General features: G+C 47.2%; 1 protein-coding gene and 1 long non-coding RNA gene across 3 annotated transcripts in view; one reads left to right on the plus strand and one right to left on the minus strand.

Moving 5' to 3' along the window:
- Positions 1-16966, minus strand: part of MARK4 (microtubule affinity regulating kinase 4) — an 811738-nt gene that overhangs the window by 378602 nt on the left and 416170 nt on the right. For both annotated transcript variants that reach the window (XM_078660898.1, XM_078660899.1), the window contains exons 6-7: positions 13429-13499; positions 10306-10362 (exon numbers count right to left, since the gene is read on the minus strand). In XM_078660898.1, the coding sequence (XP_078517024.1) occupies positions 10306-10362; positions 13429-13499 (128 nt within the window). The remainder of the gene's footprint in view (positions 1-10305; positions 10363-13428; positions 13500-16966) is intronic.
- Positions 1-16966, plus strand: part of LOC144781859 (uncharacterized) — a 302411-nt gene that overhangs the window by 29086 nt on the left and 256359 nt on the right. The window lies entirely within an intron of this gene.

The raw sequence follows: 16966 nt of genomic DNA on the forward strand, positions 1-16966 counted from the left end.
GGGAGCTCCGTGTTGCCTCTGGTGCCATGCAGTCTTCGCCCGGTCTCTCTGATGGGGCCAGGGACTTCAGCATTGAGCCTTACAGGGTACCGTATGTTTTCCCGGCGGTTCCTTCCTGTTTCTTTTGCAGGCCCCGCCCACATCCCAACGAAGGCTGCCTGACTTCTGCAATGTCGCCTCAGTTCTTCAGGTCAGTATGATCGGCATTTCTAATTTTGTTTCTATTGCTTTTTTTTCTTGAGTTCTTATAATTCTTCCCCCACACAGACAGTATGGAGTGGCGTTCGTTTGATATCATCTTTGCGTTGTTATCACATTGCTCCCTACAAGTTGTTTCTCCGTTCTGTTGTTCATTGCGCACTATGCCCGGAAACCACAATCACTTTTTTTCTTAAACACTTTATTGCTAGTATAATTGTTATTTTTCTCCAGTTCCTGGCACAGCGTTCTTTGTTCCTGGTTACACGACGGTGTGCAATTTAAATGCACTTACAATGTAATATGGGCTTCCAGTGACTCGAGCCTACGCGAAGCTACATCCCTTAATTCCAAAGCTTCATGTGTTGGTATGTTTCAAACAAATGCACATACTTAACAAAAGTTAAAATTCTCAGGCACTAAATTTGTGACATTTCAATGCATTACTTAGTGCGACTTGAAACTTTAATGTATTTTGTAATAGATGAGGTATGCACTCCTTTATTTTCAGTCAAGTTTGTCACATTTGCCAGCAGTGCGTTACTGTATTTTGTCTCAAGGTAATATAAAATTCCCAGTATGATACACTGGTAACGCCCCCCCCTTAACATATGAGTGAATTTTTGAATTTATTGAGCTGCAATAACATTTTCTTTAGAAACGTTTAAGATCGCAACCACAAATCATAGATCGTGAGGTGGTTAACATAGATTAGAGAAATAACAGTTGAGGTGCAGAGAAATTGTGCTGACTGTTTGACAATGGTTGGTGAAGAAGACCCATATATACCACAATTATTTCTCTAGCTAATGCAGCAAATACATACTGTACAGATTCAGAAAAGAAGGGGCTAGTAATCACTTCTTTTGAGTAGAATTAAATGTACTAATAATGCTATTTTGAACTCTGAGAAGAGAGGTGCCACAGATGTCTGGTAGTTGGGCGGTGCAATGCTTGTGGTTCTAGCAGGTAGAAGGACTGAAATTTGGGCAGAAACGTGATTGTGACCGGAAGGTGTTCTGTTTGGTGGAACTCGAAGTTTGACCTGGTGTGTAATGTTACATGGTGTCAGGTAGTTAGGAACCAATACCTTAATTCCTTTATCAGTTTCGGTGGCTTGTATATGGCTCTGTTTATGAAAGTTAGACAGCTGGCTTCATGAAGGTGAACGTATTACGCAGGGGTATGCCTGAGTAAATTTTAGTTCAGCTATCAAAATTTAGTAGCATGTCTAGTGGTGTGACGGAGTAGTGGGGGGCTCAATAACTGACTGTTGAAGTATTCTGGTCTACTGAATACTAATGACTTGTTAAATGATTTAACGTGTTTCGAATTTTATGTGTAAGAAAATCTTGCCTATGTTATGAAAGTGGAAAAATGCTTCAGTAGCTGTGTTGCTTAAGAGGTCTTCAGTTCTTATGGAAGTACAACCCGCAGCAATCTTCTGTAGCCTAGGGCTTAGGAACCAAGCCATGCATTGGAGAATGGCTGCACCACAGACTTTCCGAAACACACAAACACACACAAAAACACACAACCCCAAACACAACACACACAACCCCACACACACCCACACACAACAACACACACACAACCACACACACAACCATCTATCTATCTATCGCCCTCCCTCTATCTATCGCCCTCCCTCTATCTATCGCATCACCACAGCATCACTCAGCACCACCACAACATCACTATGCGCTACCACAGCATCGCTGAACACCACCGCATCACTTGCCGCCACCACAACATCACTCAGCGCCACCACAGCATCAATCTGTGCAACCATTCAACAACAACTAGTTCAAATATGTTCTCTCAATGTTTCAAGCTTTATTACAAATGTCACAAAAAGAGGTTAATATTTCACTTCTGTTCTTGGATTTTCGTCACAATAAAATACACTAAACATAATCTCCACAAAAGTTATTTACAAAGGTTTACGCTATTGTCATTATAAATTACAATAACTTTCATTTAAGTATTAATTATAAAAAAATAAAAGCCATTGTTATCTGTAATATCAATACATCTAAGTCACGTAAATACAACACATATTACTTTACAAATGCTATAGGTGTCACATTTGTGAAAGTTAAAACTATTGGCATTGTAAATGACAAAGCTATTAATTTAGCTATTTTCAAAACCAACACATAAATACAAAATTTGTCATTTACAATACCAATAACTCAAACTTTCCTAATGCGAGACCTATTGCATTGCAAATGCTTGTTTATTTAGTGCTTGCTAAAGAGCTTTAGTAGGTTCACAACGAGGTGAACCAGCCCTGTCGAGATGTGTATATCACGCGCATAGATAGCTTCTAGATCTCAATAAAGGGCGATTAAACTCACGGAGGTGGCAACCAAGGAAATGAGAGACAAAAAATCTTTCCAAGCACGCGGCCTACCAGCGTGAGTGACCAGTAGTAGGTTTGGCCCCAAATCTTCAAAAGCTTATTACGAATATTTGTTTGGAAAACGCTCAGAAAGGTTAAAGCACTACAACTATCTTCATGTTTCACTCAATCTGACGGTAAAAAAAGATGGCGCCCAAAACAAAATATTGGTAACAAATATATCTAATGTGACTACATCCTGCTAAGGCGAATCTAATTACACGGGCGAGTCAGGTCATAAAATTAAGCATTGTGTTGTGTTATGTTATGTTTTCTTACGATTCATTGTATGGGCTTCGTCCTCCCAGCACGACTGCCTCACAGAACAACAGCAGATGGCTGCGATCCCAGACTACAGTGCCTTAGGCCTAAAAGATTCACACAATATGAAAACCTGTAAATCCAGATTGTGAAACGTTCATTCTCACTAGGAGATAGCAGGGGTAGGTAAACCTGGTCTTAATATATGCCATGTAATCAGCCCAGCAGCCCACCTCAGAATCCTGTAAAGTTATCAAGGGCAGTTGGAGGCAGCACTGACTTTTCCCAATGCGGGTAGATTAGAAGCTGATGCCGGTAATTCGGGGCTTGGAGTGCTCGTTAACGTTGGATCAAGGAGAGTGGGTCAGGCTGCTGCCCTATGCAGCAGCAGCTGGGGGTGGATGGGTCAGGCTGCTGCCTTATGCAGCAGCAGCTGGGGTTTGGAAGGGTCAGGCTGCTGCCCTGTGCAGCAGCAGCTGGGGGCTGGTTGGGGCAGGCTGCTGCCCTATGCAGCAGCAGCAGCTGGGGGTTGGATGGGGTAGGCTGCTGCCCTATGCAGCATCAGCTGGGGGTGGATGGGGCAGGGTGCTGTCCTATGAAGCAGCAGCTGGGGGTGGATGGGGCATGGTGCTGTCCTATGCAGCTGCAGCTGGGGGCTGGTTGGGGCAGGCTGCTGACCAATGCAGCGGCAGCTGGGGGCTGGTTGGGGCAGGCTGCTGTCCTATGCAGCAGCAGCAGAGGGCTGGATGGGGCAGGCTGCTTTCCTATGCAGCAGCAGGTGGGGCTTGGATGGGGCAGGCTGCTGTCCTATGCAGCAGCAGCAGCTGGGGGTTGGATGGGGTAGGCTGCTGTCCTATGCAGCAGTCACTGCGGGCTAGAAGGGCAGGCTGTTGTCCTATGCAGCAGCTGTGGGCTAGAGAGGGCAGGCTGCTGCATTATACAGGAGGAGCTGGGGGCTGGATGGGGCAGGCTGCTGTCCTGTGTAGCAGAAGCTGGGGCTGGATGGGGCATGCTGCTGTCCTATGCAGCAGCAGCTGGGGACTGGATGACGTGTGGTACGCTCTGTTGAGAGAGGCAGTAGATCTGGATAATAACACGAGCCGGAAGTGCAGAGGTATTTTCATACTAGTCTAGAAGTGGTAGTAGGTTTGGTATGATTGTGAAAATTATTTTATCAGGCTGTGGTGGGTGACCCATCTTTGGATAATCTCCCACCTCACAAACCTCATCCTTGTAGGTGTAAGACATCCTTAGCGCGAATATACCGTTTCATCAAATCATGTCCCTCCTTCCAGTGTCTGAACCCAAAATACAATCACCTGGCATCCAAGGAAGGCGAACATAAACTTGGATTACTCCAGTATTGGAACTTTCATAGATTCACATGCCTGAATCATTCCCGGTCGTCGAGACGGGAGTCTCCGGTATATAAAAAAGCAGTGCTTAGTAGTAAAGCAAACTGAAAAGAGGCCTAGGCCCAGTTCCTGTTTGCAACCCATAGCCTTTGTTATGTAAAAAAGGCCCAAACTTTTCCCTGAACCATGACTGGAGGTGAGGATTACGCCTTCTTTTCCTAATTCTGAGCTCAGCAGTAAAGCAAACAACAGTAATTTATCAAAACAAGGATAACATGTCCCATGAGTCCTAAAATAAAGACCCTCAAAATGACATTAAACCGTGGCCAATCAGGACGCAGCATAGTCATAAGACCGTTTTTTAATGAAAATCATCTTGCTGCTCAGAACCCAAATCAAGTATCATGCTCTGCTCTTAGTAGGTCTGTGGCCTGGTGTAATACTTTAAATATTGCATTGCATCTTTCTTGTTGCTGATGTTGCCTATCTGCAGTGCTGCATGCTTAACCGTTCACAAAGCATCTCTGGCACACAGTGCAGCTAGTCTCTGCCTCTTGTCAGTTAGTTAAGTGCAGCCACGAAAGTTGATCACTTCATTTCTATTGGAAGCGTTGCTGAAGGGCTGTCGTAAACACACATGCAGAACAGATGCTTTGGAAGCTCGTCGCCTCTAAGCTGGTTGACTCCGCCTCACCCAAAGATGGTCACTACCGCAGAGGTAATCCTATTTGGGAAACAGTGAGGTAAGTTTGTTGTCACCTGTGCAGCCTTTGATAAAGCTCAGCTATCCACGAAAGTGTCCTGTAATCAATGCTTTTTTGGAAGGATCACTCATGGGTGGGGATGTTCATCCGGGCACTTCAGTCAGCAACGCCCCTTTCTCGCTGTTTAAGGCTATAAGGAAAGGAAGGCTTGGGAGGATCAGAATTTTGGGGGGAATTTTTCTCCGACCAGCCAGAGGAATGAGCTGGTTCTTCAATGGAAATACCAAAGGCAGAACTAATGCAGGTGATAATAAAAGTTTGGCAGTTACTCTTAACCCGATGCATGGGTCTTACAGATGATACAATGGATCCATTTGGAATTGTTTGGGTCTCCACATGAATCCTACCACCCTAGACAAACTTAGTTTACTTCTCAACAGAATCATCATAATCAAGCCTGGGAAGATAGTACCTACAATTGGTACAGCTCTGCACGGAAAAGATGCAGTAGCTGGTGTTAGGAATGGGATTTCTATGTCGATCTGACAGGTACATTGCATGCCCTACATCCTTTCAGCAGAGCTGGTATAAAACAAGATGATCAATACAATAGGAGTTTCAAGGGGAACAACAGGACAACCAGCCCCCCACTCAACGAATTCACTATCAATAAATGGCTGTCCCTAAATTGATTCACCATGAAATAAACTACCATTTATTTCTTTTTTCAGAAATTAGATACACCACAGCCAAATGACCAACTCAATTAATTGGTCTCTGTAAAGTGAGGTCGCAAAGATATTGATCCTCTCGGGCTGTGATTTGAAAACCATTCATGGTGTATCAATTTAGGGACAGCCATTTATTGATAGTGAATAAAACAAGATGGCCCAGAATTCTTAACACTTGGCAGGCCTTTTGGTCATTGCTCATTCCCGGGTTGGAGAGCATCTTCTAGTATGCAGATTGCTCAGAGGAGTTCGATTCAGTGTCATGAGTAGAGGATACATGTTGGACTAGGCCCTTTTTCCCGAATGTTTTCACTTTTCACCCCCCTATTTGAAAATGTCTCCCCCCATGGTAGAGAAATGTATAGGCCATGTGTGGGTTGAGATGCCATGTTAAATGTGATGGAATGGTGTACGCACCTATAATTCCCCCATCATAAGAATGCACCCTGGTGAAATGTCGCTTTTAAAATGGATGCCATGGCTGTGTGTGGTGCCACCTGACTGTGGGGGGTTAGCAGTCTATTTGTTCGGTTCCCAGCCATCCCAGCTTTTGGAGGGAATCCTGGCACCCAGGGTGCTCTACTCCTTCCCCTGAGCCAGTTAGAACCAGTTTCCCCAGATGCTTCTAGAAGCTTCTGGCACTGTCTGGTAGGAGGGGGTGAGGGGCGTATAAGTAGGGGGGCTGGGCCACCATGTGCTCAGTCAGAGAATGGACATAAACGAGAGGGGACCAGCTGCCAGGGGGTGCCGCCGCATGGGCCTGTGTGCTGGCCCCTGAGCCCATCTGTACCCCTCCACTGTCCACAGGGCCAGTGAGAGCCCGCTGCTGGAGTCCAGGCTGCTGTGCCAGGAAGAGTGCCACGTTACAGGGGATGATGGTTCGAGGAGCTGCTGTCCAGTACTGATGAGTACCCACTGACTGCTGACCTGGCCTAGCACTGCCCACCTGCTCTCCTGCCCTAGCGCCTAGTGAGCGCTACAACTGTACTCTGCCTGCTGACTAGCGCCTGAAGGAGAAAGGAGCGCTATAGTGTACTGGACTGCGCTCCTAGGAGGTGAGGAGCTGACACCTACTGCGCTGTGCTGCGAGAGCGCGATAATTTATTTTATTTTATCTTTATTTAAGAAGTTTTATATAGCGCTAGCCTGACCAGAAGGTATCGGAGCGCTTCACAACTAGTACAGAGCAGAGCAAAAGAAAGCAAACCTAATACAGTAAGCAAGACATTCAGGGTACGAATCGAAGTAGAGAGGATGCTGACGAGTTCCAAATACAAAGTCTTGACAAACCGCATCAGAGAGGGGAGCAGTGACGTTTTAAACACTCCGAGCTGCTCCTATCTGTTCGATAGGGAGCGGTCGAGGAAACGGATTTTGCGCTGGCTTCTGAATTTAGGGAAGGAAGGAATAGTTCTGATGTGGGGGGGATAGAATTCCATATGTTGGGCGCATTACCGGCAAAGGGCCTGACCGCAGTCTTTTGTTTTTGTGCTTTTAGCGGGATAAGAAGTAGGGTATTAGAGCAGTGACTGTGCCCTGCTGCCTGATCGCTAGCGCCTTGGGAGGGCTATCTGTCATTGCCCATGAAGGAGAGCACTTGATCTTTACTACCCAGGAGGTGAGGAGCGTGGGTGCTACTTTGCTGAGTGGGACTGTATGCCACTGTGCCCTAGCACCTCGCGGGCGCTGTAGTTGGAGCGCTGTATTGCAACCCACCCTTCCAGGAGAAGAGGTAGGAGCCAGTGACTGCAGCGCCATGTTGTGAGTTTGCCCAGCCTGTGCTGCTCCCTAGCGCCTAATTTTAATCACCCCAAGAAGAAGGAGCGGAGATTCAGCAGCGCCGGGTAGCCAGGAAGGTCTGTCTACTTAAAAGCGCTGAGGGTGCCCACCCCGCGTATTGCCGCGATTTTGCCGACTTAAAACCGGCGGGAGCCTACCCTGCGTTTTTTATGTTAATTTAGCGGGAGCCTACCCCGCGCTTTGCCGCCAAGAAGGATTCACCGCCGCAACCCGGGGTGCAAACAAGAGGGCAGCCGCGCTGCCTGCGGCGATTCGGAAGCCCACATCTAGTTGTGGGCGAGGCCTGCCGGGAGACGCCCGGAGCCTCGTGAGCGCTGGAAGAGAGTGGAGTTGCGGGGCTCCCGTGGTGACGAGGCCTGGCCAACGTCAACAGAGACTCCGCTCCGTGGTGGGGTCTCTCCGGAGGTTGAGGAGAGCCCCGAGTACTGCCCGAGTCCAGGATGGGCTCTCGCGGGTGAGGAGAGCCCCGCGAGCCCCTCAGGAGAGGCACGAGCAACGTGTGCATCCAGGCAGGAGCCCACCCCGTCTTCTGACGTCCCGGACTGCTGGTGAGTGGGGGCTGGCTGGGGAAGCGAGCGGGAGACACCCTACCGGTGCCTGACCCCTGCTTGAAGACGTCTAAAGCCTACAACCCCAAGAGCCCGTGAGTGGGGCATTAGGGAACCGGTGGCAGGGAGGGGGCAACGGGGCACGTGGTCGGTGCCCGCTCCCGGTGGACCTTCTCAGAGGACCGGAGTGGCGATACCGGTCTTCTCAGCTGCCCTGCTTCGCAGTGGGCAGCTGCAACAAGCAGCCACCTGTGTGTGGGGCTGAGAAGGGCTCCAGTTGGACCAGGATTTTTGTGGGCCCACAGTGGCCCTGCAGAAGCGGGCCGCTGCAACATTCTGGGGCCATGGGTGACGTGGGGGCCTTTGTGGAAACTCTGAGCCCGAAAGGGGGCTCCACCGGGCCCAGAACTAACTTACTGTCACACAACTGCCCCGCTGGACTGGGTGCAGTGGCCACGATTGGGCATGTTTATTCGAAGTGAGAGTGTGCCCTCGGTTATTGCTATTCACTGCAAATGTGTTGGTGCTTCCCCTCATGTGCACACAGATGAGTTCATGCCTACTGCCTTGTTGCCTAAGGTTAATGCCCCATGTTAAGTGTGTTTCAAGCCGTTATGCTTCCTGTGAGATGCCCCGTGGGTTTATGCCAACGAGGAGTCTGCCTGAGGCCCACGTTGAGGTCTAAGGACAGGATCACTATATTCTAAGGTGATGCTTCCCAAGCTAAAGTTGTGCCGCTGTTAATAGGATTTATGCCTAATGTGATGTTCTCTAGCGTTTTATCCTAATGAGGAGGCTCCATCCCTCCTATGTTATGGCCACAGGTTTCTGGAAAAGGTTATGTAGGTCCATGATATATCCAAGGGGTGGCTCAGGCTTTATACTCATGATTCCTGCCTAGACGGATGCTTCCCTGCCTGGGGTGTAATACGGCTAATGTTATGAGGAGTGTAACTATACATGCCGCATGTGTCTCTAGGCCTACTGCTTTCATGCTAAATGTGTTCATGCCAATGTAGGTTCTGTGCCTAATGTATTCCCCCTAAGGCTACAGCGGTGGACCACATGATTTATGGCGATACAGATATGCATAATGTGCTAGAGTTTTAATGCCTGCTGTTACATGCCTAATGTCTTCCTTCTAGGCTGGCGCATAGGGTGGTTATAGACTGACCTAACGTGTTATCTTAGGGCCATTGTGTAAGCTTCATGCCAATGAGGATGCCTTATGTTAAGGGTCCCTGGTTATTGCAACGTTATATACTTAGTGATAGACTGTACCTTTGTTCTTCACCCTTCCCTTCATCCGAATTGTACCAGCGATGGTTCTGGCAGCGGGCGGTTGGGCGCTGCCCTGTAAATAGTCCCCGAGTAAACTGTTACCTAGGGCCAGCTGGCCCCATTTATATGCAACTGTGATTCCATCCCAAAGTGTTGATTTGATAATTCACTTACTGTTTTTCACCTAAACTGGTGTGGTCTCTTTTTGGGAGTGTGCCTTGTGTGTCGCCTGTGTGTACATCGTGGATGCTTCACACATGTCCTCTGGAGTTATGCCCGCCCGCTCTGCACCACGCTACCCCATTTCTAACAGTGCACCAGACTGTGGGATATGAATATAGTTCTGAAGTTTCTGCAGCAGTAGTCAGCAAAACCAGAGCTTTCTAGGATGCGACTGTCAGCCAAATTGGTTCTTCTCTGCCTGCTCGCCAACAGGAGCGTGTCTTAAGTTAGAGCTGGAATTATGTTTTACTCCAGAAGGAGTTGCCTTGAAGGAATCCAGGAAAATGAAAAGGTCTACACCAGGTCAATTTTTGTTTTCCAGATCATCAAAATCTTTTGCAGGAATATGAGGAACTTTCAGCTGAGTACAGATCATGGAATAGAAAGCACCTTTTTAGCAAAATAAACTGAATACATTTGCAAGCAGTCCAATACTTCATTAAAGTGTATGCCAAAAGTAGATTTTTTCCTCAGGGCACCATCAGGAAAATACCACTGAATATCTGAACCATCTGAAAATACACATGCCAAACTATTTCATAGGCATGCTTCTATTTCTTATACACAACGAGAAAGCGGGAGTAAATAGGAGGACTGCATTGAGAGACTGGAGTTCAGACCAGGATAGACTGGATTACAAGGATGTCCACCCCAGTCATATAGAGAGTTTTAAAGCCTTGTGATTTCCACAGTACTTATTAGAAGGGAACCCACACTCCACAACACACACAATTGCTATGCAGGGTCAGCACTTGCTTTTCCTGTGGAAGGGAGCCCTCTCCCCTTCCGGAGTTCACTCACCTTCAAGTCCCTGTGCACGATGTTCTTCTGATGGCAATAGTGGACGGCGGACACGATCTGGGGAAAGAAGTATACAATGTCAGAAGTAGAGGCACCTCGGATATGCAAGGCTGGGTGTATCATGTTAATTCCCACTCGCTCCACCCCCCACAACAATTGGAAGAACGTGACACGTACTGGACAAGAAACATTCGTTTTTAACGCAAGACATCAGAAACGCCCGCGTTAAGGAACATGCGGGGAAAGTGGCACCTTCTCTTGAATGCATCTGGGCTGAGGCCTGCAGTGCACATGAATTATTCATGTACTGGGAGTTCTGCCTGTTTCCTGATCGATGGGAGGCATGCGGCAGGCCCTGTGATGGAAGCGGTGGCCCCCAACCCATCCTTTATTAATTAGCAGGGAAAGCAATCAATGCTGGGACAGGACCGATCAATTAATGAGAATACAGAGGCCAGCTGTCCTCTTCCACGAGAAAGAGAGCAGGCTATAGAAAACAGGACACGTGTCTGTCCCTTTCCACCCTCCGCCCATACCACTCCTAGTCTCCTACACCAGAGGCAAAACCACCTCTTAACACTGCTCCGGTCTGTCCCCCTGCAGCCAGCGCCCTGCCGTTCCCTACGGCTCATCCACAGCCCAATCGGTTGCAGCTCAGCATATAACTCCCATCATCCCCGGCAGCTCAGCTACAGCCAGTATCCTTACAGCTATCCCATCCATACAACTGCCTGCAGGCCACGGCCCCCCAGCCCTCCACTGGTGACGCAGAGCGGAGCCGTGCTGTGCTCTCATTAGTGAGGCGGAAGTGGCGTGGGAGGGGGTGTGCCCTCGGTGAGCTCAGGCCTCAATAATAAGTGAAGCTGAGTCAGAACGGGAAGGGAAGCCGTGTCTCTGATTAGAGAGGGAGAGCAGCTCTCACTGCCGCTCATGTTGTGCCTTCCCTAGCGAGGAAGAGGTGGAAAGGAAAGTGCGGATAAGGCAGCAGGAAAAGAAGTGCAGGATCGTTGTTGATTTGTACGTGCTTTATTGTTGTCACAGGAATTGGCATAATCGAAAGTGGCATCACAAGACACGACTTTACAAGAAGTGGCATCACGAGAAGTGACATCAGATCTAAACCCCTCACATATATGTTTAGCAGGGCTATCTTGTGTACGTTTGATCACATTGCGAGGATAATAGCACAGTGAGCTATGGAAGATGATATGTGGCTTCTACACCTTGCAATCCCCCAGTTTTATGTAACACATCCTGTACATTCATTTACAAACCTATGATTTATTGTACATGTAATATGCACCTGATGATGGAAAGCGCTCTGACACCCCGCATTGGAATGAGTAGGGCTAGACAAGAAAAAATAGTGGGGGACAGGAAGTTATACCACCAATTTAGGGTGGGAACCCTCCCCATAAAGTTGTTCAACAAAAACTGGGCGACTGACTTAGTTTTATATGTCCACTCTTGCCCATGTGTGGAAGAGACCTTGCTGCATATCCTTTTTGTTTGCCCTGCATATAAGGCACCTCGCATAAAATGGTTTAAGCCAGTTTGTGCACAAATGGGAACAAGATCTTCTCAACTGCCTTTGCGTATTCTAAAGTCTGACACCAGCGAACTCATAGTTGTTGCCATGGCAAAATTCTGGAGCTGGACATGGGCCATAAGAAGGATTAGGATGCAGGGCATTATATAACCATGTATGTACTTTAATACCTTTAATACCATCTTGTAATAGGTGTTTTGGAGCTCTGGTGTCTTTTTCCAACCTAAATAAGCTAACGTATGCCATATCCTTGGGACTAATTTTGCTACATTTTTTTTTTTGCAGAGTTTTATATAGCGCGAACTAGACCCGAACTGAATCAGGTATCAGAGCGCTTTACATAGCACCAGTTACGTTACATGAGGACACGCATTCATTTTAGGCACGGGGAGATTAAGTGATTTGCCCAGAATCACAGGAGGTTTTTTGGCGTCGTTACCGAGATTTGAACCCAGATCCCCAGGTCCGAGGTCGAGCGCCCGAGCCGTTAGGCCAACCCCTCTCCTCATTAATTGAGGTTTCATTCTGTCAGTATGATTTTATTTATCTTTGATGATAAAAGTCCCTATACGATTTTGGAATCAGACAAGTAACTGGATTTTAATGAGTTTTATCTTTTGATATTTTTATATGTTTTATTAAGACAAATTTGGTTTTAATGCTGTTTTGTACATGTTTCTTTTATGATTGTTCATAATCGAATAAAGACTAACTGAACTGAAATTATTTTAACACCTCATCAAGGGAAGTAAGCTCTATATAAATGCAATTTGCTTTGTGTAAATACTGAGAAAGACCAACATATCTGATATTCTTACAGTGCATGCATATCTCCCAAACAGGGACTGAACAAAGTGAAAAACTGCCTCTCTTAAGTATGTGTGAAGTGCTAACAAGGTGTGAGCCTGTGTTTACCCTCCGCTTCATTTGCATCAGGTGTGAGGCTCCTGACTGCTGCCAGCCAAGAGACTAGAACAAAAGGAGGTCTGATGAGGCCTCAAATTCGGCCTTTGTTATGGGCCCAGCAGGAGTCTTAAATAAGAAATCCCCGGCCCAGTCTGCAAGGTGTTCCTTGTGTTGTTGCTTGTTGCAGAAGGAAAGCAGACAATGTGCAGGCACTGCTGAAAGTGTGCGGGTGTTTGGAAATTACCCCGGACCAGTTCAACACATTATTCAGTGGGGCCCAAATTCTTGTCCAGGTGGGCGGAGTTCACCCTGTGAAAGAAGTGGGTGGATGCCGTTCACCCGCGTGTAACCCCGACTCGTGCCCTGGTAGAACTTTAAGGCATCAAATCATGAACATTAATGAAACACTACAAGGCATAAGATAAATAAAATAAGAAGCATCATTACAGAAAGTGGTGCCTGGCTCTCAGTGGAAAGTATAAACTGGATCGGAAGCAATGACCTGCTCTGTCTTGTGAAACGAGGATTGAATGGGCAGCAGTGTCGCTCCCTGTTGATGAGGCAGAGGTGGGTGGCAAATAATGACGGAACGTCACCACTGGAGTAATTAAACCTGAAAATGCAAGTGATACTGTGAGGTGAAAGAGACGCCATAGCATTGTTCTGACCTGTCGAAATTTGGCACGCGCCTCCTTCTCCTTCATTCGTCCGTGGGACACAAGGTAGTCAAACACCTCTCCTGCAATAAACACAAGAACATCAGGGATTGCAGGAAGGGCATCAGGGGAGAAACAGGGTCTAGTGGGGATAAAAAGCAACAAGACAGAAGGATAACAGGAGGGCAACAGAAAGAAACGGGCAACTCGGTTTTGAAAATCATCTATAAACACATTAGTAAAGAGAAACAGAGGAACAAGAGATGTCTAGCTATACACAATGTTTATCGCCAGCTCATCTATTGCAGCGTTTACGACAGGTATAACATGAAGAGTGGAAGCTCTAAATCTCGGACAGGGAGTGCACCCAAAAGTGAAAAACCCAAGGCTGCTCAGGCGCGCAACACCCATTGAACTCTCCGGGCTTCAGCCCCCCGTCGTGTGTGGCAGCCCTGGATGAGACAGACCCTGTGCACATACAGAGCCGCACCCGAACGTTTCACTGGTCTTTAAAAGACCATTTGAATGTTAATGAGGCCTTGCAGTTGTTTCACCCCTTCTAAGAGTCCCTGCAGCTCCACTCTGCCTACTGATTAAATGTTCAGCCCCCCCCCCGACATTTTTTCTTAGCCCCCCCCCCCCCGAAATTTGACTCTAGTTGCGCCTCTGAGGCTGCTAACATTCTTTTTCGCTCTCATTTGTATATTATCCATAGCCATGATAGCCCGTACCTACAAGGAAGATTTTCAAAAAACAAAAACGAAAAAAAAAGAATAATCCGAGATGAATAAATACATTGAGAGAGAAAAGGGAAACAGAAGATAAATATTAACAAAAAACAACGGGAATAAGCAGGCAACAGAAAGATAAAAGGAAATAGGTAAAGATAATTAAGATAGAAAGAACAATAAATAAAGAAAAGTAGGAAGAGAAGTCAATCCTTGAAACAAAAGGGAGAAAAATAAGATAGAAATGTAAATAGAGAACAAAATAAACGGAAACTAAAGACAGAGGAAACAAAGGAAACAAGATTTTGAAAGAAAAGGACAAAAAGACACAGAAGGAAGTGACTTATTAGTGAGGTGAACGAAAAAGGAGCCGTAAGCAAACGCTCAAAGTAAAGAGAACCAGCAAGAGGTGAAAGAAGATAGAAAGAAAGAAGCATGTGGCTGCAAATGAATGGAGAAACTGGAGGAAAAAAGACCGGAAAGAAACAAAAATTAAAGGAAATGAGAGAAAATAAAATGGAAGAATCAGAAACAAGACAAATGAGCAGCACGAGAGAAAAAAGTGTCTCGTAAGATACGGAGAGGGAAATGCAAAATACTGAAAGAGAAGACATACACAGATAAAAAACATACAGGAGATATGAGGAAAACATTGAGTGTATGGAAACAAAATGCAAAAAAGATATGCCACAGAGGATGAGACAGAAATAGATGCAAAACATGAGGGGAAAGAAACAAGAGACAGAAAGATAGATATGAAACAAAGGAGAAAGAAGCAGGGGCAACAACTACCTATAAAACTAGCATTTGCAATGCAATAGGTCTCGCATTAGGAAAGTTTGTGCTATTGGTATTGTAAATGACAATTTTTTTATTAATGTGTTGGTTTTGAAAATAGCAAAATTAATAGCTTTGTCATTGACCATGCCAATAGTTTTAACTTTCGCAAATGTGACACCTATAGCATTTGTACTGCAATGTGTTGTATTTACGTGACTTAGATGTATTGATATTACAAATAACAATGGCTTTTAATTTTTTTAAATAATTAATACTTAAATGAAAGTTATTGTAATTACTCCCAGGACCCTCCGTCCTCGACACCTTCATTGACAAATGAGATATATATATCTCCGACAGAAAAAAAGAAAGAAGGAATGCTGGACCTACCCCCACCCCCCCTCCCGCCGGGAGAACAAAAGGGTACAAGTCCCAGCATTCCCTCTGTTCTTTTTTTCTGTCATTCTGACGGAAGGGATTGAAGCGCGATGAGCTTGAAGACGCTCCCGCGCTGGACTTACTTTTTGGATTAGTTTCTTCTTGATCTTTGGCCTCTCCCCCCCCTGCCTGGCTTGGGGGGAGTGGCAGGGGGCTGTTCGCGCTTGTGGTAGCCTCGCGTGGATGTTGGTTCCGCGTGGGCTCAGCGCTCACCCGATGGCCGCCCCTCCTGGTCTGCCGGGCTTACTGGGGGGCCCGGACTCCTGTGCGGTCCCGGATTGGCTGCTGGGTGATGATGCCTTCTGGTTTCCGCTGCCTGACTTCCGTCCTGAGGGCAGTCAGGAACTCCTGTCCCGGCGGTTTTTTGGCAGATTTAAAACTCGGGGCAGTGGTGAGTACCGCATAGCGGTTTTGGGTGCTATTTCCTTCTTGCTTCCTGTTCTGTCATGCTGTTGGTCTTTTGATCGTTTTTCAGGATGGGCGAATGTTCAAAGAAGAGACGTCATCGGGAGAGGTCGTCTTCCTCTTCGTCCAGTTCCTCTCGTTCTCCTTCTCCTGCCAGGTCCAGGCACCATGGTGGGGGTGATGATGCGCGCTTGAAGTGCTTGATTAGGGAGACCATTTCGGAGATGGGTGCTGGTAGGGCACGCAGCAAGGGGGCGGCATCGGCTCCTGTTTCCTCTGAGTCCTCTGGTGATGAGTCTGCAGTTGCAGGGGACTCTGACCTACAAGGACGCCCTGCCGGAGATTTTGCAGCATGTTAAGGAGAACATGGGTTTCACTGATGTGGCTGCTCCCGGTACGTCTGGGGGTTCTTTACTGCGGCAATTTCAGAGTTCTGCCACTGTGGATGTCCTGGTGCACCCCTTTATAAAGGATGTTCTGAAGCGGGAGTGGGCTGACCCGGATCGTATTCTGGTTCCTCGATGTATGACCCGCCTTTACCCCCTGCAGGATATGGGTACGGAACTCCCGGACTCGATCTCCATTGACTCCTTTGTGGCTAGTTTGGTGGGTCGCACTTCCTTGTCGGAGGACACTGTGCTGAAGGATCCTGTGGACAAGAAGGCTGACGTTGCTCTCCGGAAAGTTTATTCTGGCTCCCATCTGGCATTGAGGGCTGGTGTGTATGGGACCTATGTCTCGCAGTCTCTGCTGTCTGACTTGAAGTCCCTGTATCAGTCGATGGTTGATGCCACTGACTGCTCCGCTCTTCTAGGTCACATTGAGCGTCAGATGGAGCTTCTTTCTGATGTCTCTTTTGACGTTGTGCAGGCTGCTGCGCTCTCTGGGGGTGCTTGTGTGGCAGCTTGGCGCAGTCTTGTGCTTAAGGACTGGAAGACAGACTCTGCGCAGAAGGCTTGTGCTTTGCGTTTGCCCTTCCAGGGTTCTATGCTGTTTGGGGGGGGGAGTTGGAAGACAAGTTACATAAGCTGTTTAAGGAGAAAAAGCACTCTTCTTCCTTTAAGGCTTCTTCTGCTGCTCCTGCTCCCTTTAAGCATAAGCCTTTCTTTTGTCCCTCCTCTCGTAGGCAGTTTCGGAAGGGCCAGGGGAGGTTTGCTTTTGGTCGGGGTCGGGATCGTAAGGCTAGGTCCCCTCCTCCG

Source organism: Lissotriton helveticus, chromosome 9 (assembly GCF_964261635.1).
Source record: "Lissotriton helveticus chromosome 9, aLisHel1.1, whole genome shotgun sequence".
Taxonomy (NCBI): domain Eukaryota; kingdom Metazoa; phylum Chordata; class Amphibia; order Caudata; family Salamandridae; genus Lissotriton; species Lissotriton helveticus.